This window comes from Ambystoma mexicanum, chromosome 3p (assembly GCF_040938575.1).
Source record: "Ambystoma mexicanum isolate Mex_15411 chromosome 3p, UKY_AmexF1_1, whole genome shotgun sequence".
In the NCBI taxonomy this organism is placed as follows: domain Eukaryota; kingdom Metazoa; phylum Chordata; class Amphibia; order Caudata; family Ambystomatidae; genus Ambystoma; species Ambystoma mexicanum.
In genome coordinates, this window is record NC_090925.1 from 641202034 (window position 1) to 641227102 (window position 25069).

At 46.9% G+C, this 25069-nt stretch overlaps 1 protein-coding gene across 2 annotated transcripts in view; it reads left to right on the forward strand.

The window, feature by feature from the left end:
- ARHGEF37 (Rho guanine nucleotide exchange factor 37) overlaps window positions 1-25069 on the forward strand; it is a 496119-nt gene that overhangs the window by 359749 nt on the left and 111301 nt on the right. For both annotated transcript variants that reach the window (XM_069651406.1, XM_069651404.1), the window contains exon 7: window positions 5300-5404. In XM_069651406.1, the coding sequence (XP_069507507.1) occupies window positions 5300-5404 (105 nt within the window). The remainder of the gene's footprint in view (window positions 1-5299; window positions 5405-25069) is intronic.

A 25069-nucleotide genomic window follows, 5' to 3' on the forward strand; every position in this document is an offset into this window, starting at 1 on the left:
TTGGGGAATTGTGCCACCCCGTAGAAATCCTGGGTGACAGCCTGCCTTTCTGCAGGTGTTCTGGGCAGGTATATGTGCCTGCGGACTGATGGGCGTGCAGTGATGATGGCCAAGACCTGGTGTAGGCAGCGTGACTGCGTGGCCTGTGACAGCCCCCCCACTATGGCACTTGTCCGCTGAAATGATCCAGTGGCCAAGAAGTGCAGTACATTAAGGACCTTCTCCAGGGGGCTGAGTGCTTGGGAGCACAGGGTGGTTTATGTGAGGTCATCCTCCCACTCACTGACCAGGTCGAGTATTATGTGAGGTGGAAACCTGTACCTCCCATACACATGGTCATCAGGCATCCCAAAAAGGCTTGTTCTGGGTGTAAAAATTCTGGCCCTGACTATCCTCCTCCTCCTGCGGTATCCCACAGCCACTAGGAACGGTATATTCATCCTGGCGTCTGAGCTTGTTTGTTGTTTGCGCGCACTTTTATGCTGTGCGGGTCGACGTACGCCTGCTTCCTGCTGGCGTACGTGTTTCCGGATTGGCCACGTTCGATTCCATGAATACGTGTTGTAGGCGAGCGTGTAATACTTCCCGCGTACCCCTGAAATACACGTACCCAGCCCGAGCGCATGTAAAACTTCCCGTGCACCCCTGAAATACACGTACCCAGCCCAATCGCGTGTGAAAACACCCGCACACCCCTGAAATACACGTACCCAGGCTTTGTGATGAACCATAGCATAACCTATGGGTAAACACGTGTCGAGAGGGATGAAAATGTTATATGTATGAAATAAATACGGACCAATTTATACTTTTGGATAAAAAAGATATTGTATGACAAATAATACAATTAATATGCATAACACAGGAATAAACCTACTTCAAATACAACAATCTAGTTTGAAAGTGAATTTCTCCTTTGAAAGTTACTGTGAGCGCACAATTGGTTCCAAACTGATATTAAAAACAATATCCTTAACATCTTCACTTTATCTCAATTTCAGCTAACGGTGTACTTCTTTTTTTGTAATTTTAAAAAATAAATGTTAAGTCCTCTAACTTCAACAAAAAGATCCCACCTGCGAGAAAATCATCAGTGTGGCAGAATTTTCATGAATCATTTTTCAAGAACAAATTTCCATAACATTGACCAATCCACAATGCTTATTACTTCTGAGAGTCCATCTGTGGGAAGGAAAACGCTGTTAAACAGAACCATTACCATTAAAAGTCCATCTGTGGAACAAAAAGTATTTGCATAGCCGTTACACTAAATTTCTGTTGTACTTAAATCACCACCCTGTATATTCTACCACAGAGGCCACGACTCATAAACTCGTTCCATGCACACGCAGCAACACCCAGGCCTCACATCACAATGAAACGCAGGGAACAGAACAAAGTTAGACTTTGCCGTTTTCTTATGAGAATTAAACTTACAGTGGCCCTTCATCAAGCCACAAAATTATGTATGTTGGCTTACAATTAGGTCACTTTCCACTATTGGCAGTCTATGTGTCTAGTTTCCCCCAGTATTCTTCTTTTGTTCAAACAAATTGATAATTGAATTTTTGTTTTTTCTATTGTAGCTCGTTTTTCACTAATCTTTGCCAAACCATGAATTTACATGTTTTCGTATCCATTTGTTTTTTGTATTATGTCTTTTACTGTTTACAAACTATTCATGCATAATTTTTCCTTGTGAAATAAACACAAAAGAATCCTTTCACAAACTTGAGACTGCCCTGATTGTTTTCAGAGAACCCTAAAATGAGTGATACCATAGTGGTATGCTTTGAGAAATAATTTGTGAATTGAATTTATTGCAAATTTTATTTACAGCAGTACGGATTTTCTTGTTATAGTACGATTTCCAGTCCCTCTCCCTACTGCTTTTGGGACATTTCCCCCGCTCTTTTGTGCTCTCACATCACAATAACCTATACTATATGAAACACCTACTACTTGCTTAACGTTACATAACCAGTGTAACAAAACTTAATACTCTCTGCTCAATCGAGATGTCCTGGAAGAAACGTAACAAATATGAATCGAATTCCTGAAGAGACATCAAATAGTCATTTTCTGGCAAGTCTAAAATCATACCACACCTTGAGGAAAACTTTGAATCCACTGGTGATTCGTTCTTCGGCACCGAATCATAACACTCTAGACATCTCCCTTCACAGTACCTTACATGCAGGGCAGGAGATTCTTTATTGCCCCACTTTCCGTTGTACACATCCAACACCTTTTCGGTACACTTGGCTCTTTTTCCGACACTCCTACCTTCTGAGTCCACATCATTCAAACCACCTCTCTTAATTGTTCGCTTTACTTCCCCTTTGCCAGCATCGGCGTCTGCACCCACCAAGGATGCGCCGCTTATTTTTCCTTCCTTCTTGGCCCGAGGACACATTTCAACACCCATAGGAACTTTTCTTCACTGAGCGCCATCTTTGCTACGAGCACTCTGCTTCCTGGAGCTATAGCTTCTCAATCGACCGTCCCTCGCTGCAAGTTGAAGAAAGTACCCTGCTCTTATGATGTTATAGTGGTAACATCAGCAACATTCCGAGGTCCTTCTCTTTCTTCGCACCCACGATCCTGCAGGAACGTCACAACGGTGACCCGCCAAACACTCCACACGGTCGCCGACTCCTCAGCTCCCTTGCATGACGTCACCACTCCCACTGAACTGTCAGGGAGAGCAGATCTCTGCGCTCCAACCTTCGCTGCCCCAACCGCTGTTGCAGCCTTCACTGAACTTCACTTTGTGCCGTATATGCCCACAGAACTGCCCCCCCCTTGCGCTGCCTTCGCTCGCATCACAAGGCCGTCTCAGCACCCCGCTATGCGCCATTTCAGCTCCACACAGTCAGTCGTCTCCCCAATCTCCCGGACTGCAGGAGACTACACCCACGTCGAGATAAAACTGCATATGCCAATAGATCATAAACGCGTGGATAGACTCCTCCAGACTTTTGAGCCCCCTGCGTGCTTCTGCCCAAGTCACTGCACTTCAAACCCCTTCAGGTTTTTTTTTAGTTAATGGGCTACCAAGCTCACTCCAAAGCTCACTTAATGGACACCAAGCCCCTCCTAAGAGCAGCTACGGCTCCAAGCCCCCCAGGTGCTGCTGCCATGAGCCCCAAGCCCCTTCATCATTGTCACTGGGCCCTTAGCCCCATCAAAATTCATTTTAACGCTGAGAGTCTCTTGATTCCCACTGTCCTTTGTCTGCTCTACTGGCAGGCAGGCCTGCTGGCCCCAGGCCCTGGCACTGCCCTCTAGATCCTGAGCCTCAAGCTCCAGCGCTGGGCCTCCCTGCACCTAATAATCGCCAGTGCTGCCCCTACCTGAGAGAGGGTCTTCTTTTTGGGTTTGGTGGGCGGTGCTTGTCCCTTCCTCTGTGCTGTCCCCCCCAGCACAGCCAGCATTCTCATCGCCATTGTAAAACTTTGGGTTCAACCGGGATGACTCTGAGATCATGGAATGTACCAGTGACTTCTTTTAGGTTCCTGTACAATACATCCAGCTCTTTATCAAGTAGGAACTTCAAAGGTAAAATGACAAGCACTGGCAGCCTCTCTCTCAGGGCTTACATCTCCAACTGACTCTCACAGAACACCAGTCATACCACAACATTACATTCATTCTACCAGAATGCAGGAGGAGCCAAATCACTACACTTACACCAAAGACCCTGAGTCACACAAAAACCACCGACCATCCACCAGCCAGGCCTTCCAAAATCCCCGCAGAGTTCCTTAAACACTGCCGTAATCCCAGACATGGTCAGCCGGTGGCAAATAAGCAGAGCCCCTGTATAACTCCCAGCAGGCATGACTCTGGGCGGGGTTCCGTCCACAGGCCCTGCACATGTTTTTCTTTTTTGCAAAAAATAGTTCAGCATATTATGTACCAAACGGTGAGTAACTCCTTAAAAAAAACATCACCTGCCCATTCAGATCAGCACTTCCCGACACTGCAGACGCACTCCTGATGGAACCATCCCAACCTCTGCACTGACCTAGTGGGAGTCCAGCCCAGCCTGCTCGACCTGTAACAGTACCCGGTGGTCCCAGACAATCGCCCTAGCCTGCTTACCTCTTCTTGTGCAACCACCGGCTCTCCATCCCAGGGCTGAAGACCGAAGGCTCTAAAACATGGAAGCAGATTTTCTGCTTCTTTTATGTTTGGCAGTCACCTGAACCTGTTTTTATATTAATAACAGTCACCTTAATCCCTTTTTAAAGAATCATGGGCCCCCTAAACAAAATTGTTTCTCCTCTAGCGCCCAGATGCCTCTGGGTCAGGTTCATCCCTGTGCTTAATAAATTTAAATACATACATAGCACTGTCCTAGAGGGAGGGGTGGAACACATGATTGGATTCTAAAGGATAGTGTCTTACCGGAGGGCGTGTGTGCCTGAGCGCATCAAAGCTTGATTAGGCAAGAAAAGGAGAAAAAAGACTTCACAGGAGTATTTCTGTTACCGCTAATAAAAATAATAAAAGTACTTTCGCACATAGCAACTTGTATCAGTTCACGTTCTCCCTTACAGAAGGTTGTTTAAGGATTTCCAGTGGCGCCATATGGGCTTTGTTGGAATATATACAAAAAGCGATGGGAGATGGAGGTGAAATCATTAGACACGCATTGCAAGTTCCAAGAAGTAATGGAATTCATTTGGAATGTGTCTAATAAAACACCTTTTTATATGTATATTTTTAAATGTTTTCGACAACAGTGAGCAGCTCAGTGAATGGCCAATCCCGATCAGAAGAAACCATGGCCCTCATAAGTACGGCGGCCTGGAAATAAGGGTGCCGGTAGCAACGTACCGACACCCTTTCCTGACTGCCATACTACAACAGTGCCGGTATGGACCATGGATCCCCCGGCAGGCCTGACCTGCTGGCTTTTCAGGCCCCTACCGCCATGGCAATCACTGAAGCACCGGGGATTTACGGTTTCCACCGCCTGCTGTAATATCCCAGTGGAACTGGGAAGTCAGGTGGCAGAAATGGTGTTACAGGGTTGCCGGCAGGTTTTCTGGCAACCCTGTAATGAGGCCCCATGTGTAACTGATCAATTGGAATGTCCACCAAGCTGAAAATGAAGGAGAGCATCAACATTTTAGGACCTCTAGCTGTGACTTCACCAGCGGTGTTTGAGGTGAATAGCGCAGGCCGCTGTTTAACAAAGGGAAGTGTTGGAAGTGGGAACACATTGATAGGCCAGTGTGAGTCATGTGACTGCAGGGAGTCCTCATGTTTCTCTGTTCATTACTTGCAGGTGAATGACAAGGAATTTGGCATCTTGGTGGGCAGGTTTCAGGAGCTGGCGTCCCGTGTGTCTGATCTGAGGGAGAACGTGGCTTCTTACTTGAACAATTTCGAGGTAAGTGTCCAGTTTTTCACTATATCAGTCTGGTTCTGAACTCCGGGCAAATGAGGATTAGATGGCCCTACTGTCAAAGACCATTAGCCAAAGCAGTGTGGTTAAAATCTGTGGCATTTGGAAAATTGCTCCAGCACAGGTCAAAAAGATGTGGAAAATAATTGGATTGTAGCCCTTGCCCAGTTGTGACATCATTCTTAAATGTGTTAGGATGTGCATTACTGAGATCAAAGTATCCTGCACCCGGCCCTGACATAGGCAATGTTTTCATGCCGTAATTGTCATAACCACAATACGCAGAGACATGATATTCAGGTCCAAGTTATCCAAATCCCAAATATCCCTGGGACCCATCTGCACAATAACCATATTCACGATGGCCTTATCCATGCCAGTCCCGGTGGCTAAACTGGCGCTTGTGCCCTGTCATCTGATGTTTGCATTTGCACCGTTTTTCACATTCTGCATCTAGGTCAGATCTAAGCTATGTGGGTTCATTTTTAAATCATGCCAGATGTTAAAGGGGGTGTAAAGAGCATGCATAAAAGGTTTCTCGTGGTTCAATGCCCCCTCCACAACTTCAGGTGGTTTTCATGTTTTTGCCGGGCAGGGTGGGGCACTGAGCGAAATTAACGATCCCGCCATCTCCATCCGCCCCGCCTGTCAAACACTTGAGCATCCCTGCCAGCATCCGATTTTCATGCATGTGGAAATGCGCTGTATTCTTATGGAATCCACCAGCTTTATTCACCTGCTAATAGATGGCGGATATCAAAGGAGTTCGTGTATATGCCTCCCAACATTCACATACACGGCGTAAGGCAAGTACTGATCCTCTTAGAAATGGGTGTAAATTAACACAGAAACCTGGCTCCACTTGGATTTAACACCGATTCTAAAAGTAATCAATATTGCATAGGGGGGAATTGTATGCAAGGAAGTACAGTCGCATGTGCTCCCCTGCGTGCAATATAACTGGACTCCTGTTTCTGCGCTGGCCCAATTGGTTGTACGTAGGTTACGGAGCAACAAAGATTAAAGTGGATGCTTTGATACAAAGTGAATACATTGCAACACATCAGGGGAATATTTTGTCCTGAAAGGCAGGCGACAGATGTGGACTCCCCTATTTTCCCCTTCTTATCGGTCCAGGGACCCTTATTAAAAGCGCTTATTTTGCTCGAGCCTTTAACTCGGACAACCCGGACCGATAAGACCCAATCCAGCTCGCTGGATCGGGTCTTAAAGAAATAAAAACAAAAGTCACAACGCTAAGCATAGTCAATTTGATTGAGGGGTTCAATGCATCCGGTTTCACAATGTATTCCGGGTGCAGGTGTTAGATGCTCAGCTCCGCAACCGCCAATCTTACAGGGACAAAGAGCGGGACCTGAACTATCTGCTTGAAAATTTGTCTCCGTCACATCCTCTTCCTCCTCACAAAGCATTGTGGGCAGGGCTTGCAGGGGCAGAAGCTCTGACCTCCCGTTCAATCACAGGAGCCGCCTAGTGGTGAAATTCTAAACCGCATCACAGAAGGCATTGTCCAGTATGTATGTATGGAAGGAAAATTGGGGCCAAAATAATGGTGAGATGCATTGGTGAGGTGGCGTGTCAACCGATAAAAAAGAGCAATATGCACACATAGCACTATTTAGTGAAGTAGTTAAGAAGATATCCACGCGGACTAAAGCCTGTGATTCTCACACATGCAGCTCACATGCTGTGTGTACAGATCCCCAGGACAGTAAATCCATAGCTGTTTCACAATGGATGCTCAGTTCCTGTGCAGCTGCCCCATGTGGAAAGTGTGGTCTCTACTCATAAGGAACTTCAACCACAGTAACTCACCATATATGAACAAACGGTAAACAGCCCTCACAAAAAGTGGACAGAACCCTCACCATGCACGATAAGAGCACAGCCTCTTCAGAGGTTGCCAGAATGTGGCAAGAAGTGTGGATACGTGGCTATTGGACATTTGACTTCATTTGTCCAGAGGGAAAATGCAGTCACATATGTGCAGCAATTCTGTGACTGCTTTTTCTACCACCTCCTACCGGCCATTAAAGGAAGCCCTAGCAGTGCAAGCAGCTCACCTGCAATGGTCAAAGACATCCTTGAAACCCATGCCAATTGCATCTTGAAGACGTAATAGTCTTTGCCAGAAAAGTAAAATGGCGTTCTCTTGAAAATGAGCATTAGTGCCCTCCAGCAGGGGCCACTAATGGGGCTTGACTGTAGGCCAAGATAATGGTCCAAAGCAAAGTGGGGGCAATAAAGCCCGGTAGGTGCCCTCACACAAGGGCACGAAAGCAATTCTGTTGGAGCCGCTGGGCTGTTTGGCACACACACGGCTCTCATTTCCTCTGCCGTACACCGCCGCAAAGAAAAACTCTTGGCAAAGATTCTCAAATCTTCTTTGGGTGCCAGTAAGAAGGTGTGCAAGCGCATCTCCTTGCTTTCTCCAAAAAAGTAATAGCCCAATTCTCAAGGGCATCTGAATGAGCGTGTTTTAGGTGCTCTCATTCAAATACCCTCCCCCCCTCCCCCTTTGCACATTTGCACAAATTATGGTATACTGGGTTGTTTATGCACATTTAAAAGCACATCATGAATTAAAAAATGAAATGCACGTTTAAAAGCACATACATGAGGGTCCTCCCCCTGCACCTGTTGATAACCGGACCAGGGGGAGACACACATATTGGTAGTGTCATTCCTGACCATGCGATTATTTGTTTTTGAAGTGTGACAGCTGTGGTTCAAACAGCAGCTGTCACACTTGCATTTCCATCCCCCAAACTGCGATGGGAATGCTTTGTTTTTCTCAGGGATTTCCGAGACAGTCCCTATAGCGGCCCGTCTCTGTGAAATGTTCTCCCCCTTACCATGTGAAAACATAACCAGACTGGCAGCAGCAATATAGGCCAATCTAACAACATAATAACAATTATGTTTGGTTTCCCCTTGATGTCCACTAAAAAATGGCCAGTAAACACCCCCCCAAATCATAGGCCCGCAACCCAGCATACACGCAAGCAAACAACCACACTCATTAATCATTCATACATATTCAATCGTGTACCCATACACATCTACTTGCACACCCATACACCATTCATACACTCTCTTTAACCCGTGCACCACTGGAACATACAATCTCTCATTCACGTGCACACCGAAACAGCATACACTCATTACTATGCATGCAACCCTGCACACATATGTAGCTTTTAGTTTTAGCATGGGAGGAGTTTTTGAAAGGCGGGACTCCCTCACTCCTGCGCACCTATTTAGTCAGTTGTTGACTATGTTGAACCTGCTGCCTGCGTCCTAGTTTGTTAAGGAACCAACTCCTGTAGCTTTTATCCTTGCCTGCAGCCCAGCCCCTAATCTGCTCCACCTCAGGGCAGGCTTCAATGATGGTTCTCCGGCCCCTAAACTCCCATGCAGCATGAACGGGAACCATGAAGTAGGGAGAGCTTCCTGGTTCCTGCCCATGCACGGAAGAGCAGGAGTGCTCCCTGCTCAACTCCCCAGTCTAAATGAATGCGTGGGGAGGCACAGAAGCACCCAATGCACCCAATGCACATTCAGAGCTGCAGTGACCCAGGCTGCATCCGTAATGGGGCATTCAAGGCTGGTGAAGCAGAACACCTCTGGACTTGCATGGCATATGGCATACGCACGCTGGGTTGCACAAACTGTCAAAGGGAACCTACCTTTTCCTTTGGCAGTTAAAGCCAGACCAGGTGAAGCTGAGGGAGAGCTTTGGGTTTTCATTGGGCTGGCTTGGCTTGCCCAGAATAGGTGGTGCGTCGATCCCCCATTACCCATTATGGACGAGCCACCTCTAGAGAAGAGCATTGTTTCTCTTGCCTGTGTCATTGCCCATGCTCCATGTTCCCACCCGCAGCTAACTTTGTCATTCACCATGCCTCACATTCCCTTATATAGATTGTTCAAATAGTGCACCACATACCTTCCGAAGTTCCATTACTTCCAGTCAGGATGGGGAAAATAAAGGTTCACTTACAATGTGATTTGTGTACTTTTAAATTCATTGGTATAAAACAGAACTACTTTAGATCTTTAAGGCCAAACACTAATACATATGTATTCCCACTGCACTATCTACAACAACTTAAAATGTCCACTCCAGATTCGTAACCCCAGGTTTTAGTCAGTACCAATGTTTTAATGCATATTTTTTCGAAAAATCTGAGCTGTCACCGATTGGAGAATAAATGACACAAGTCGTGTGTAGATTCCACCTTTCAGAGTTATAAGATCCATTCTGAACTCTCTTGAGAAACCGCGAGAGTTTTTCAGAAAGTTCAAGTCTTTCCTCTACACATTCTGCCTTCAGTGAGCTGCACCCTGTTGTTACAGCGGTGCAACCATTTCAACCTCTTTTTGAATATCCATACCTCCATTGCTGAGAAGTACCGCACTTCAGTAGTTATTCACGAAATCCTCGGCTCATATCTCGGCCCTGCCCATCTTCAGATTCCCAACAGTCATTCACAGGCCTAGTGGTTTGCTATTTACTGAAAACCTCTAAGTCTACCTGTAAACCCGACGTCGTGATACCGAATGTTAACTAGCGTGCATGTAACCACTTTGGCCCCTCCTCTGATTACAGATGTCAACATTCCACTCTCCCTTGGTGCGGTCCTAGACAATCTGCACTCCCTGCTCTTTCGAGGAAGCCATTCTTGGGCAGGGAATCATTTCACCAAAATTCCTGGGGTAGCGGAACTGACATCACACGTCCCTTGACCCCTGATGACATCACAGGAAGTGATGACATTTGACCCCACACCGAACTGACATCACGGGAAGCGATGGAACACAACCTTTCACCCCTTGACAAAACAGGAAATGGCATCACATAGCATTGTTTCTACGTACACTACGAAAAATATGTTTAAGATACCACTGTGAAGTGATATACATTTCATACAAGAATGGATCACCATATGTATCATTAATATCAGTGCGTATAGGCCCATTTACCAAATGACTGCGAATGCAAGCAGATGTCCAAGGCCGAACGATAATGATGTGTTATTATACAGCACTTACGCTCAAGCGCTTCATATATAACAAATATACATGCAATATCACCCAACCTATATTGGTACTCATTTATCAACCTCAGCAGGATGAAAGGCTGTGTTGACCTTGCTGGGAGTCGAACCTGCAGATCATACGCACATTGCAGCAGCGAGCGCTCAACCCACTGAGCTATATGGACTGCTATAGCTATCAGAAAACCAGCCACTCCAGAAACAGTCACATGCTGCTGGCCCAGAGAGCCACATGCTGCTGGCCACAGCCCAGGATCCTCAATTAAAAAAAAAACATTTTGGGGGTAGCAAGGGAGTCCTCTGGCGACCCCTAAATGACGTCTCTGTTCTTGGGACCAGCAGTGATATGCAATGTTTGCCCAATTGTGTGGCTTAGCCTGGCCCATAGAGATTCTTGAAAAACCGGTCACATCCCAGTTACAGAAGTTTATAGAAGACAGCTAGGTGGTATAGGTGCACCAATCCGGCTTCTGCCCTACACACTGCACAGGGTGTGGTGTTTCATAAAGAGGCGCAGGTCTGCTCTTTGATCATCTTGTCTCCATGGCTCACGCCACAGGGGATCCTTGGATTTGTTTCGGTCCGTCTTTTCTACCCAGCAAAAAGTAAAATTAGGTCGTTCATCGCATATTCGTTTACTAGAGGTTTTGGTCTTCTGTCGTCATCGCTCTCCCCTTTGTTATTTGACGTTTTCTTTTGGTCCCTACTTGCTTTGCACTGAGAGCATATGCTTTATTTCATTCTTACGCAGACGACTGTGTGTTTATGGTCCATATGATCACTTTTCAGTTTTCAGAATCTCTGTGCATAGTTGAGGCATAGCTTTCTGCCAACGGCTTAAAACCTGACGAAGGGAATGCCAATGTTCTTCTTCTTAGCCCACGCCATCTTCTGAAGTCCCAGACAACATTTTGTCCACCAAAACTAGTTGACTTGCAATCCCCACACTGCTAAAATGTGTAAAGGAGCTACAATGTTTGCAGCAGCCTTTTAGAGGTGGAGTCTGCTGGAAGGAGATTGAGGGATCAGCAGGGGAATACATTTGTAACCACCTACAACGCCCACGGAAGTACAAAGTTTCTTGGGCATGGCCAATTATTGTGGCAGATCCATACACAATCCAGACACGATCTCCAAGCCACTGAGAGAATTAACCAAGTCAACCACCAAATAGGAGTGGAGCCATTGCTTTCAAGAGATGTTTGAGCATATCAAGAATCGCTATCTGCAAACACTACCATAGCATACTATGATACCATTCTACAGACAGAGGTATACATTGATGCAAGTCCAGTCGAGCTAGGAGCGATACTCATACAGACACACCCACCGGCAAAGCAGAGCCAATAGCATATGATTCTCAAACACCGACAACAACGGAGCAAGGATTCTCCCACATCAAGAAAGAGGGCATTGCAGTCATATGGGGGTGCAGACATTTTCACCTTTATCTATGTGGTAGAAAATTAAAAGATTACACAGACCATAAATCTCAAATACCAATTTTCACAGGCTCCGCACCACACCCTCCTGCAAGAATCAAAAAGTGTCTATTACACCTCCAACAGTATGAGTTTGACCTTGGTTATCGAGTTGGATCAGACAACCCAGCCGACTTTCCATCGAGGCACCCTCGGCCGCAGCAGCGGCAGAGGGTAAAGAATCTACAGAGACGGAAGAGCACATCTGCCAGATCGTAAACACCATGAACTCGAAAGCAGTCAGCATCGCGGACATCAGGGAAGCAACTAACGCAGAACTAGTGAAGAACGCAATATTAGCAGGGGAGTGGAACTCGTTCCCAAAGAATAACCACAACCGCACAACAGCAGCCAAGGACATTTTAGCAGGGTTGTTCAGTCTGACAAGAGCTATCTGTTGCAAGCAACAGACTGATTTTGAGAGGTGCATGCACCCTTCTACCACTCAGCTAGCAGGACATGATTGTTAATCTTGCACACAGGGGACGTCAGGGCATTGTCAGGACCAAAGCACGGATATGAAACAAAGTGTGGTTTCCACAACTAGATACAAAGGTGGAGAGTGTCGTACTGTCGTGTCTCGCATGAAGGTGACTAATGCACCCCCGAGGCCTGAACCCCACCAATAAGCCTCCAAGAGGTACATCATGATGCTCGGCAATAAGCATTGATTTCTGCTCTGTACAAGAAGGAATGTACCTTTTGGTAGCCATTGATGATTACTTCCCCTACCCAGAAGTGGAGGTGATACCATCACCTGTGGCTGAAGCAGTGCTTCCACTGCTGGAGAAAATGTTTGCCATGCATGGCCTGCCAATATACATAAGGAGCGACAATGGACCCCCATTCCAAGGAAGGGAATGGACAATATATCTAGAAGATCTCCATATCTGTCATCACCACATCACAATGCGGTGGTCGCAAGCAAATGGGGACACCAAGCGCTTCATGAGTGAAATAAACAAGGGGCTTTGCATAGCAAAGGCCCGAACAACCCGCGGACGTTTGAGCTGTATCGGTTCATGCAGAACTACAGATTAACATTGCATACTTAAACCGACACTCCCCCATCAGATCTGATGAAAAGCACAATCTTAAACTCCTCAATACTCCACCATCACAGCAGGTTCACAAAAGGGCTAGACTGACGCCAAACTCACTCTAAGAGGGTCAAAGCAGAGGAACAAATGAGTGCCAGATGACAAGCTGGAAAGTCTCGCCACAAGGTTGGGAACTAGCTGTTGGTCAGAATGCTGTGAGGTCAAAACTGGCAAGCCAGTATGACCCCAACCCATGGACAATAAGTAGCACTATGTGTGATTAAGATCTGCTTCACACAATGCCACAAGACGACAGAGAGCACAATTAGAATGAAAGTATTGGTGGATACAAATGATGAAGATAAGATAGTAGAGGAAAGAAATAAAACAAGGACACAGATAAAGGAGTGCCCAACGTTTCCGATTGAGATGATAACATTCGATGATCCCATGGACAACAGGCAATAATGGAACAAAATGGGTATTCTGCAAACTGGAAGGAGAATGCAGTTAGATGACATGGTGTATTGATGACCATGCAAATTACTGTGGAGACCTTTGAGGAATAACGAAGATATGGCTCCCGAAAGCGACAGTGACAATGTTTGATGGTGTGTTCGACAAGTTGACCAAAGGAAGGACTGACGAAAGGGTCCCTGGAATGCCCCTCTTGACCCCTATAAGCATGACAGCCCGAAGAGTCACAAATGCAAGATGCCAGTCACTGTTTCGCCCAATACCCACAGGTGGGCCATTGACTTCTACATATGCAAACAGATATTCTCTTAGACAATCAGTAAAACTTCATCCGGCTAACGTCTTCATGGATACAGGTGCCTCAACACTGGACCAGGATGACTAATCATAAATATACAGTTGTGCTGACATCTTTAGAGACACTGCGACATAGTAACGTTATCAATGAAGCAAACTCATATCCATGCACGAAGTTACACGGGCACACATGTGCGCACACGAAGAACATGCTTACACAGTTATATAAAGGACCGATACATATACATAGTGTCAACAGCCTTTCTTAATTTCTTTCATTATCCAAACTCAGAAATGCAAGAAAGCAAGAGATGCAGAGCAGGAATGCAGCCGCTTATTGCAACTAACCACATGGAACTACAGGGTCGTATAAGGAACCTGGAAGAGCCAAGTACCACTAAACCGCAAGGAAAATAATACAACATAGACATTTAGAAATCATAGCTTAACTATAGTAGCATTACATGAAGCCACAGGCCTCCTACTAAGGGACGAAGGAAAACGGATTTTGCAGCAGACTGTCCAGGGCTGGCGCTTGCAGCCAAGTTCAGAGATGAGCAGAACATTCCTGGCTCCATGAACATGGAGCCACCTGCAAAACAGCAGAATAAATCCTCACTAATTGCAGACAGACAAGTTCAATTTTGCGGTCTTCACTCTTGTGATCTGGCTGAGCCAAACAATAGCCATTTACCCATGGTGGGAAGCGAAGCAGTTCCCAGCGAAGCAGACAAGAAATGATGCATGTGTTGTTTTACAAGATTGCAACTTGTAGGCACCCTCTAAGGCGAGGTGGTTACACCAGTGGCAACAATGGGGACACATAGTCTTTCTCATCACCTTGAGAAGGTACACGCAGCACTGAGAACAGAGCTGGGTCCGAGGCCTGAGGAGACCCGCTCCAGCCAATCAGGGAACCCAAATCCAGGGGTGGATGGCAAAGGGCAAGGGCCAATCAAAATCCTGCAACCCTGCAACAATGTAATCGTTTTTGGGGAAGGCTGAGGCAAAGCCACCTGACATGCAAGGGCCAGTCAGCTAACCTCTATAGGTGCTGTATATAGGCACTACCACTGCAGCCACCCAATAGTGTAAGCTCTTAGGTTTTTGGGGAAGAGCACCAACTTGTGACAACACATGCTAACAAAAACTCATCTGTCATTTACTAGGGAAGGGTTCTTTGGACCCTAGGCACTCTGCTGAACTGTGATTGTGTAGCACGAACCCGGTTCTCTGGTCTACCTTTACAGAATGATAACGGCCAGCTGGGTCAACGAGCCAATAGTGAGGAATGTGCAAGAACACGGGGCACACCTATGATTTAGCAAAAGAGTATTAGGGTATTTTAGAGTAACCTTTATAGAGTTAGAGATAATTTGAGGTGCGGGGGAGAAAAGGGCTCAACCTTGGCAACTAGGTTGGGAAAATGGAGGACAAAAAATGGTTGTTCCTAAAGGTTTAGGAACTCCCGTCCCCTGCACACTGTCTGATATCTGCAAAGCAGATCAATAACTTTTGTGTTTTTTTGTTTTACTAAATTTCATAACATACAATTCAATAGACAATTAAATAGGTGGAGCAGTCAAAATGAATAACAAGCTCACTCACAAAATGTATAAAGACAACAAACATGATATTTATTGTACAATATCTCTGGGCCCGATGCGTTTCGAGAATAAACTTCTCCAGGGGCAAAAACATATTTCACAATTCAATTTCTAGAAAAAAGTAGAGCAGGGTACAACTTAGTATTTTGCATATAATTCAATTATTCATACAAACTTTCAAAACATTAAATCATAGATGTAGATTGAATCCTTGTCAAGAGATGTCTGGAATAGTACCTAGTAGCTCAGTTTAGTATAAGTCCAGCCAGATAAGTATTATCTCTAACCAACACGAAAAGGATATATAATTTGTGGGATAATGACAAGCTAATGTATTTTAAAAAACTAAAAAAATGATATACAATTATGGCATAATCAATGCATATAGGTTGTGTGCCACTTACCAACTATGGAGTAGGCATAGTTGAAAAAACACATATATGATGTCCACGGATAGTGGGTGCTTTAGAAAGGTAGCGTGTGCATCCACACTAAGTAAGAAATGTGAAAAGTCAATAGTATACTTAAGGTGCAAGTATAGGTAAAGGTAATGATAACAGAGTTCCATCAACACTTACATTGGTTTCTCAAAAGGATTCCGGCAAGCGGTACGTGGACTGAATCAAAAGGGACAAGCAGTTCGCGCTAGTACATAAATCTGTATAGAAGTAAAGGAAAAGGTAGGAGGAGGCGAGTAATAGTAAAAAAAGTTCCAGGTCTCAAGAGTGTTGGTGGACCCATAGATCACTTACTAGATACAGTGTGAATCCTTCAGCGAGCGAATCATGGCGAACCTCATCCCTAAAAAAGAGGATGTTGTTCGTTCATGATTCTGCTCTTATGTACTGAAAGTGATGCTGATGTGTGAATGAGCATGCGTGGTAGCAGAGCGATCGCTACGCATGCGTTCGCAACAAGTTGAAGGTAATTGGTGCGCGTCATGTGTCTGATGACACGGTGAAACCGGCGAGAGAAGGTGAAGGTGATGAGACTGATACCGCTAATTAAGGCCTTGTGGAAGATATGGAGCCTGTACCACACCCGGAAGCCCCGGCAGAGGTGCCTGAGGCACCCTCTAGCCCACCGCAGAAGGTCAAGCAGCCGTCAGCCAGCAGGAGAAGCTGGCACGACAACAAAGCAGGTGCAACTTGAGGGAGGCACCTTGGCCCCCAGAACAACTTAGTGACTATGGCCCTCATTACGACCCTGGCGGAAAGTAACTGACCTGACCGCCATAGCGTAAATAGCGTTTCCGCCATTGCACGACGGAGTAAAGTGCGGCTAATTCCGACCCATCGGGCACGAGCACTACGCCATGGCGGAAGTGCAAAGTCCGCGATGGCGGAAATTTCCCCAAAACGCCCCTCACCGCCGTCGTACGGCGCCCTAGGTGCAATTCCGCCACCCATCATAGCGGTCACCGCAATGAGCGGCAATCGGAAAATACGGTGACCGTAAATATACGGAAACGGAAGTAAAAACATGGTCCCGGAACGGGAAACAGCACGCCGTACACTTATAAAATCAGAATTCCCACACAACCATTAAAAATACTACCCTGAAAAACATCCCAACCCGTCATCCACCCTAGTGAAAACAATAAAAATGGGAAAAGTAGCGAAAAAAGCGTGCGACCGCAAGCGGCAGGTCCACTTCTCCCGTGAGGAACTCACCGTGCTCACAGAGACCCTCCAGGAGAATGCTGGCGTCGTCTTCTCGACGCAAATGACCAGGACGGCACTTGCGAACAAGAAGGCCATATGGGCCCTGGTGGCACAGCGGGTAAGTGCGGTGGGGACCGCACCCCGCAACCCACAGCAATGCAGAAAGCGATGGGACGACTTGCGGATACGCGTACGGAGCATACTATCCGCCAACCGTAACATTGCCACAGCTACCGGGGGAGGATCGGAATCACCCATCAAGTTGACCCCCTGGGAAGAAATCTGTGCCTCCACCATTGGAATGGAGAGTATAGAGGGAGTCGGAGGGATGGAGAAAGGAGTGCAGACATCCGAAGAATCAGGTAGGTGGCCCAAATAAAACAATGCTAAATCCACAATGTCCAATCATGTGAAGTACCATGTGTCCACATAGTGCAACAGAAACACATGTCCAGGAGAACGTCCACATACATAGGCCTGATAGCGCACTATAAAAGTCACATTAAATACATAAATAATTAAAAATCCTAAAAACACCCCCTACACGTGCAGCAGGCACACCCTAACTGCAGGCTGCAAAACAACTGCATCCTCAATCCACACAAAAATGAAACCACCCCCAAGGCCCTGACCCAAATCACCCTCAGGTACCACCCCAATGCATGTGATACATTGCCATTCCAATTTCCACAGACCCATTAATAACGCTCGCCCTCCTTTACTCCACCACAGGGTCCGATTCAAACGACGAGCTCCAGGACACCCCTACCAGCACACCTGCAAAGAGGGCCAAGACCAACGGCCAAAGACCCTCCACCTCAGCTGCACGGATCAAGACACGGCAGCAGCACAAATCAAGTGGCAGCAGCCGGCATGCCCACAACAGCACCACCACAGGTCCCCCCAATGGATGCCACAGAAGGCACTGCTTCTGATGGCAGCAGCACCATAGGTGACACTGCATTAATGGCAGCATGCTCCGACACAGAAAACGGTGATGTCGATGTAGGATCCATCCATGACCTGTCTCAATCCCCCTGTTTGTTTCATCCCGTACACCATGAGGATACCACGCAGGGGCACCCACAAGACGACGACTGGCCATCCCCCACAAGCCCTGTGGCAAGGCAACATGAGGTGATCAGCCCCTCTGTGACACCACCGCAAATGGCCATGGCACAGCAGAGGCAACAGTCCCTCGACCAGGTGATCGTGCAACAGCAGCAACTGGCCACGCTCCTCAAGGACCATGCTGATGAATGTGGAGGTACTAAGGCAGCCATAGAAACATCTACTGAGACACTTAGGGCAGAAATGGAGAGAAGTACAGAGACACTAAGGGCAGAAATGGAGAGAAGCACCGAGAGCCTGAGGGTACAAATGGAGCGAAGCACCGAGAGCCTGAGAGTACAAATGGAGAGAAGCACCGAGAGCCTGAGGGGGGAACTGCATGCGACGTCCAGAGACGTATGTGGTGAACTTGCCGCTGTGCGCCGTGTGCTCACTGAGCTCTCACAAACCCTTAGGGACATGCATGGACGTGAGCAGGCAGAGACATCATCCTTTGCAAGTTCCGTCCAGGGCAGCCCCCAACGTAGATCTGGGAGGAACCTGCGCTCCACAGGCAGGGGTGCCCCTGATACCCGGAGAGGGGGCTTGCAATAGCGTCTGCCCACTGACAATGAGCATCTTTGGACACTGGTGTTCGGGGGGGAGGTAGGAGGGTGGAGGGGGGGTGTTGGGCTTACTTGGGTGGCGGGTCGATGGGGTGTGTAACATAATTTCACATATGCTATAAACATTGCACAATCATCCAATGAGATGTGTGGACATTGATCTTTGTGTACGAGGCCTTTATAGGCGTACAGTCCATATTGTGCATGTTCCAGACACACACAGTGCCACAAGTCCCGTGTCCATGTATCAGCCACCAGGCGTGAGTGCTAGAAGCATGAATCAATGAGAATCTGACGAATTTCACGGGCCTCCTGTGCCTCGCGGACTCCTTGAGGTGCTGCCACATCCCCACCCTCATCATGACCATCTTCAGGTGCTTGCAGTTCTGCGTCAGGGGGCATGGGCACATTTCTACTTACGCACATGTTGTGTAGCATGACACATGCCATGACCATCTTTGCAACCTTCTCATGGCGGTACAGGAGTGCCCCGCCAGACCTGCTGAGGCAGCGGAAACGAGTCTTCAGTAGGCCGAATGCCTGTTCTATGACTACACGGGTACGTGAGTGGGCATGGTTGTAGTCCTCCTCATGCTGTTTTCTGTGGGTTCTGGAGTGGTGTAAGGAGCCATCTCTTCAGTGGATACCCGGCATCACCTGTATGTGGATAAGAAAGGATGTTTGTGGAATGACATAGCTACGTACGCATCCCCCCCCCCCTTCCTGCCAGGTCATTGCCGCATCACATACCCCACATTATCATGCATGAAACGAGACTCACCGAGTAGCCAGGATCTGTTCCCTGCGTGTCGCTCCATGTAGCGTGGTATTGTAGAGTTCCTCAAGACCATAGAATCATGGGTTGATCCAGGAAATTGGGCACAACAATGTGTAATGATCCTGTTGGAGTCACACACCATTTGTACATTAAGAGAATGATATTGTTTTCAGTTGCGGTACTGGGCCTCCATGGCATGTGGGACGACCAATTCCACATGGGTGCAGTCGATGGCACCAATGCAACCCGGTATGCCGGCAAGTGCATGGAATCCCACTTTTGTGTTCGTAATTTCCTGCTCCGAGCGTGGTAGAGAGATGTAGTCGTCTGCGTGCTTCAGGAGGGCATCGAGCACTTGCAATAGTGTCCGTGAGAACAGTGGCTGTGAAATGCCATGCAACTGTCCGACTGTGTGCTGGTAGGTGCCTGTGGCCAGGAAGTGGAGTACAGACACCACCTTCAGTAGGGGTGGGATGGCGGTTGGGCTATCTATCATGCTGACAAGGTCAGCGTGTGTCATGTCCACAATGGCGATTATGGTGTCCCGGTCCAAACGGTAGAGGGTGTGGATCTGCTCATCAGTGAGGTTGAACGGATGTGCTCGGAGGCGTGGGATTGCGGGCTGCCTGCGTGGTGGTAGTGGCTGTGCTGGTGGGCCTTGCTGGCCCTGCCTTGCCCTCCTCCTCCTCCTCTTCCTGCGTCTCCTCTGTGCGGCCGGTTGTTGTAGTAGTTGGTGTTCGTCTTCTTCTTGAAGTTGGAGTACTTGCAGTGCTATCAGGTCCCCCAGGGCCAACATCGCTAGTCCTGCCGGTAGCATTTTGGAGTGGGTGTGGTTGTGGGAGGGGGTTGGGTGTGCAATTTGTGTTTTCAGGCTGTATAGCCTCCACCTGTGGTGATTCATTCCACCTGTGCCAGCTGCAATCCCCTTTGGGTGAGCACTGTACCGAGGTTCACCGACGGGCGGGGCGTCCCATTTGTGAGTGAAGCCAGTTGCCATTTTCACACACTGCCGCACTACATGGATGAATTTGTGATTTCAAGCGGTCACAGATGCCTTTTCGACGTGATGTTGCAAATGAGGAATTCGAAGGACAGCGCTTTCGGTTTTCAGCTAGCGGCGAGGAGACGCCCACAGGTCTGACTGCAAATATAACGTTCTATTGTTTGATGTCCTTGGGACAGGGGCCATGGCGAGAATGCAATGATTGATATGAATAGTATGGGATGCGCAATAGCGTAGTGGACGATTAGGCAGGACGTTCCCAAATACATGTTACTTCACAACACTGGAATTCCGGGCTGGGGCACAGTGGATTTTGCAGACTGCATTACGCACAGACTCAATGGAAATTTCACATGTTATGTGAGTAAATAGTCAGGCGTTTTTATACCGGGATGAGGGAATGATGTATGGATGCATGGACAGATGATTTAATTGAGAGTTTGCCATGTACATGGCTTTTTGGTATCTATCCCCTTCCCCTGCGCTATGTGATGCAGAGCTGCCATAGTGGGACCATCGTCTATCTGCCCTTGTTGAACCCTCCCTGTCTCGACGCGCCTTCATACACTTGTGTCTATGCACGTTACTAATCCCATCTAATGGATTCTGTTTTAACAGACGCATGCACACTAACACTCGTTTGTAATAGTGTTTTCACCTCGATTTATATAGTTATGATTCGCTAGTGATTTTTGGGTGGGAATAATCCTTTTGAGTGGGCTAGCATGCATATGGCTGTAGATTTGGTGTGATCATTGAAGTGAGTGATTCAAATGAAGTTCTGATGGCCATACTATTGTTTTTCATTTCATTTGGGTGACAGGTATCTCCTCCCCTTTTGCCGCTGCCATCTGTATGCCACTCCTGCAGATGGGTTTTACTCCCGACACCTGCTGCTTCGTGTTAATCAGTGGAGCACCATTACGATCTTATGGGACGATCGCCAATGGGCCACATGCCCTTACGCAGTACTAGTGGCTAGGAGCAACATATCGACCTTTCAGCTGGACTAGTGCCTACCTAATGGGACGGCCCTGCGGTTCTAGGCGCTTCCATGTTGCCTTTTTGAACGTGAATGTAGCCCCTGTGTACCATGAAGGAACAGAGCGTCACACAAGAAGAAGCTGGTCATTTATTGCGGTTGCAGCCCACAATAATGAAATATATTTTGGAGTTCATGACCTAATAGCTGTATGGGCTTGGTGATTTTGTTGTGCATTAAATTTTGATTATGATATTGACCGTGTAGCGTTATTCTTTGCTAGTAATGTAGCATGTTCCTATTTGTGGAGCGATGTATTGTGAGGAGATCTGCATTGGGTTCCGGCTTCTGAGTATAGTTGCGTGGTACTGTACTGGGCGCGTTTGCCTACGAAGCCCAGTGAGGTCGGGGATAGGGGCTGCCATTATGTCTGTTTTAATGATGTCATGCTCAGGGGCGGGGGATTAGCTTTTGTGTGACAGATGCCGGTCAGCCAGGTGGATTGGTGGAATGATGTGATTATCAGAATATGGCTGGTCACAGGTGCCTGTGTTTGCGTGCGTTTCTTGGAGGGGGACTGAGGTCATGTCCATTGGAATAGCTTCTGTATTCGTGCCATCTGTGCCCTGCAGCTCCCATTGGCCCCTCTTGAGATGAGCCTGGCTGCTCAGTCACTCTGCCAACTTGTGTGGTACATGCTTATGCTGATGGTTGGTTTGTTTACTGGCAGGAGTACAGGGCTGGTGCAGTCTCACTCAGGATACTGCTTTGAATGTTGCCTTACACTGGTGTCAAGCGATGGGGGGCCTGTTTTTGTTTGTCTCATATTTCAGTTCATATTGCTGTACTTGAACCTTCACATGCCTGTGCTGCATCAGTACGGCAATGGTGCCATGGCAAATATGGATGGCCACTCACAAGGCACTTGGAGCCCCTACATTCATTTGTTCGTTGGCATGCATGGGTGACTTGTACATTTCACTGGTTGCATTGTGTGTCTTCATTGCACCTACGAGGAGTTGTGCAATGTGGCCAGGGATTGGTGTACAGGCACTCAGTAGGGCCTTTTACGGTTGGTTCGCAATGCCGTACTTCTCACCATGGCGGAATGGTACTTTCCGCCATGCTTGTTGGCGTTAGGTAAATGTCCGCTAGGGTCAGAATTCGCGTACCGTTGCGCCATGGTGGTAATTACGGTTTCGCATGGCGCGCGTGCGCGTACTTGGTGCAGTTAGCGTTGGCGTTCACTACGGTGTCGCTAATGGCATCGTACTTTACGGTGACGGGTCATAATCGCACCGAGCGCTATTCGATGGCGGTATTGCATTTCCGCCATCGTTTTTCGATTTCCGCCAGGGTCGTAATGAGGGCCTATGTATGTTAAAATGGACAACAGCCAAGGTGTAAGCCGGCCAGAGTGTAAATTGCTTGTTTAATGAAAAAGGAGCGGAATGTTATGTATGTGACAGGTTACCGCGTGGGGCGGGAATGTGGCAAGGAAGGGATGCAGAAGTAGTAATAAAGAAAGCACACTTTCATGCTCAACACATAGCAGCGCTGAAGTGTGTTTTTTTGCGCGCCAGCTCACGCTCCAGCATCTCACATGGCGGATTGGCTCCCATCGCCAATCCAATGCTGCCTACTTCATACTCCTTTTTGGGGAGCAGCTTACATTACCTGTCATTGCACTGTCTCAATATACGAAGTTTGGAAAGAAGAACAATTTCTTTATGCTGTTTCCAGACCTCTCATTAAAAATGAATGCACTGGGGCGTGGCCGAGCGCCGGGAATGATGGCCGCCTAGGAGTGCAGCTCCGCCTCGCACTTTTATCTAATATGCATTAAGTATTTTTTTTTCTTTAAACTTACCTTCTCGAGTACGTTCTGTCCCCGACAGCTGTTCCGCGAGGTTAGTGGAGTCCCGGCCGCGGTCTGTACACATAAACAGCATTCCTGCGAGCTGCGCAGCGTTCTGCAGTTGGACTCCAGGCATCAAAGAGACGCGCGCAGCCCCTCGTGTGGAGAGGTGCAGCGTTGCGTCCTAAATTATGTGCCGGCTTGGGCCTGGCGTCGCGGGCCCCTTTTTCTGAACGGCGCCACCTGTGGCAAATAATATAAGGAGAAAAAAAAAAGAATTTTACATCAGCAGCGTTATCAACAAGACAAAAGAAGGAAGAATCATAGGAGCTGGCACTTGCAAGGACTGAGGCAACAAGGGAAACAAAAGGTGAGAGGATAAGGAGGAAGACAAAAGGGGTAATAACAGGAAACAGCCCTAATATACTAACATAAGGAAAAAAAAAGTATATATTAATATATTAAGGATTTGAAGAGAATAAGTGATTTTGACAGTGAACTACCAGTATACAGGATGCACTAATTACTCCTAACCATCTTGCATCCTCACCTATAATATCAATAACACTCCCCTCAAGTTCTATCCTTCACATCTTTGTCAAAGTGCTCCTTTCATAACTTTTTATATTGTGTTGGCTGACAGCTTAAGGATCCCATATTTCTGATATAATTATTAGATCTCTGCACGCATTCAAGAATCCATAGTCTGCGCCTTATTATTTTCTGATAATCTAGGGCTCCTTTTGCTAGAGAATAACAGGATAAATAATATGGAGGTAATAATTGCAGACTGGGAATCAACATAATTATATAGAGATATAAGAGGTGCTCATACAACTGGACTTAAGGTGTATATTGTCCTAGCTTACACCTATTTTCATACCCTTGCTTAAGTTACTCTTCCAACAAATCTTTGTCAATAATTGTCAGCAATGGCTGCTAACAAAGCAAATCAAAAAAATGCATCCTCAGCAAAGGATGCCACCTCCTCTTCAACTAATCTTAAAAGACCTAAAAGTGACTCACCACCTCCACTAGACATCTCCGATCCTGCTATTGAAGCCATTCTTGCGAAATTAGAGCACTTAAACCCTTCATTGAGACTACAAATGCCAAGCAACAGCAGTTAGATGATAGATGGATGGGCGATAACAATAGAGTGGAAGAATTAGAAAAAAGAGTAGGGGTTACTGAAGATCTATCCCCCAGAGTTATACAACTAGAAAAATCCATCAAAGACCTTCAGAGGCATGATGAAGATTTGGAAAATTGTAGCAGGCACAACAACCTATGCATATCTGGTCTGCCGGAAGGGTCTGAAGGCACTGACCCCATAGCTTTTCTACAAAGATTCCTTCCAGCCATCCTACATCTGCCCTTGGAAACAACATTTAACGTATAGAGGGCTCATAGAGTAGGTCAAACTACAGCAACTAGTACTTCTCCTCCATTATTCAGAACTCTCATATTTTACCTACTGGAATACTCACAACTACAACTTATTATATCCACAGCTAAAGAGCGCAAATCCCTCATTTGGCATGGCAGCAAGCTTTTCATCTCACAGGATGTGGCCAGAACCACAGCTCAACGAAGAAAAGTTTTCCTATCTTTTCGTCCCGCTCTAAAGCAGCTAAATATCAGCTACGGATTATACCATCCATGATCCTTTAAGGTGACTCATGAAGGACGTACAGGTGTATTTG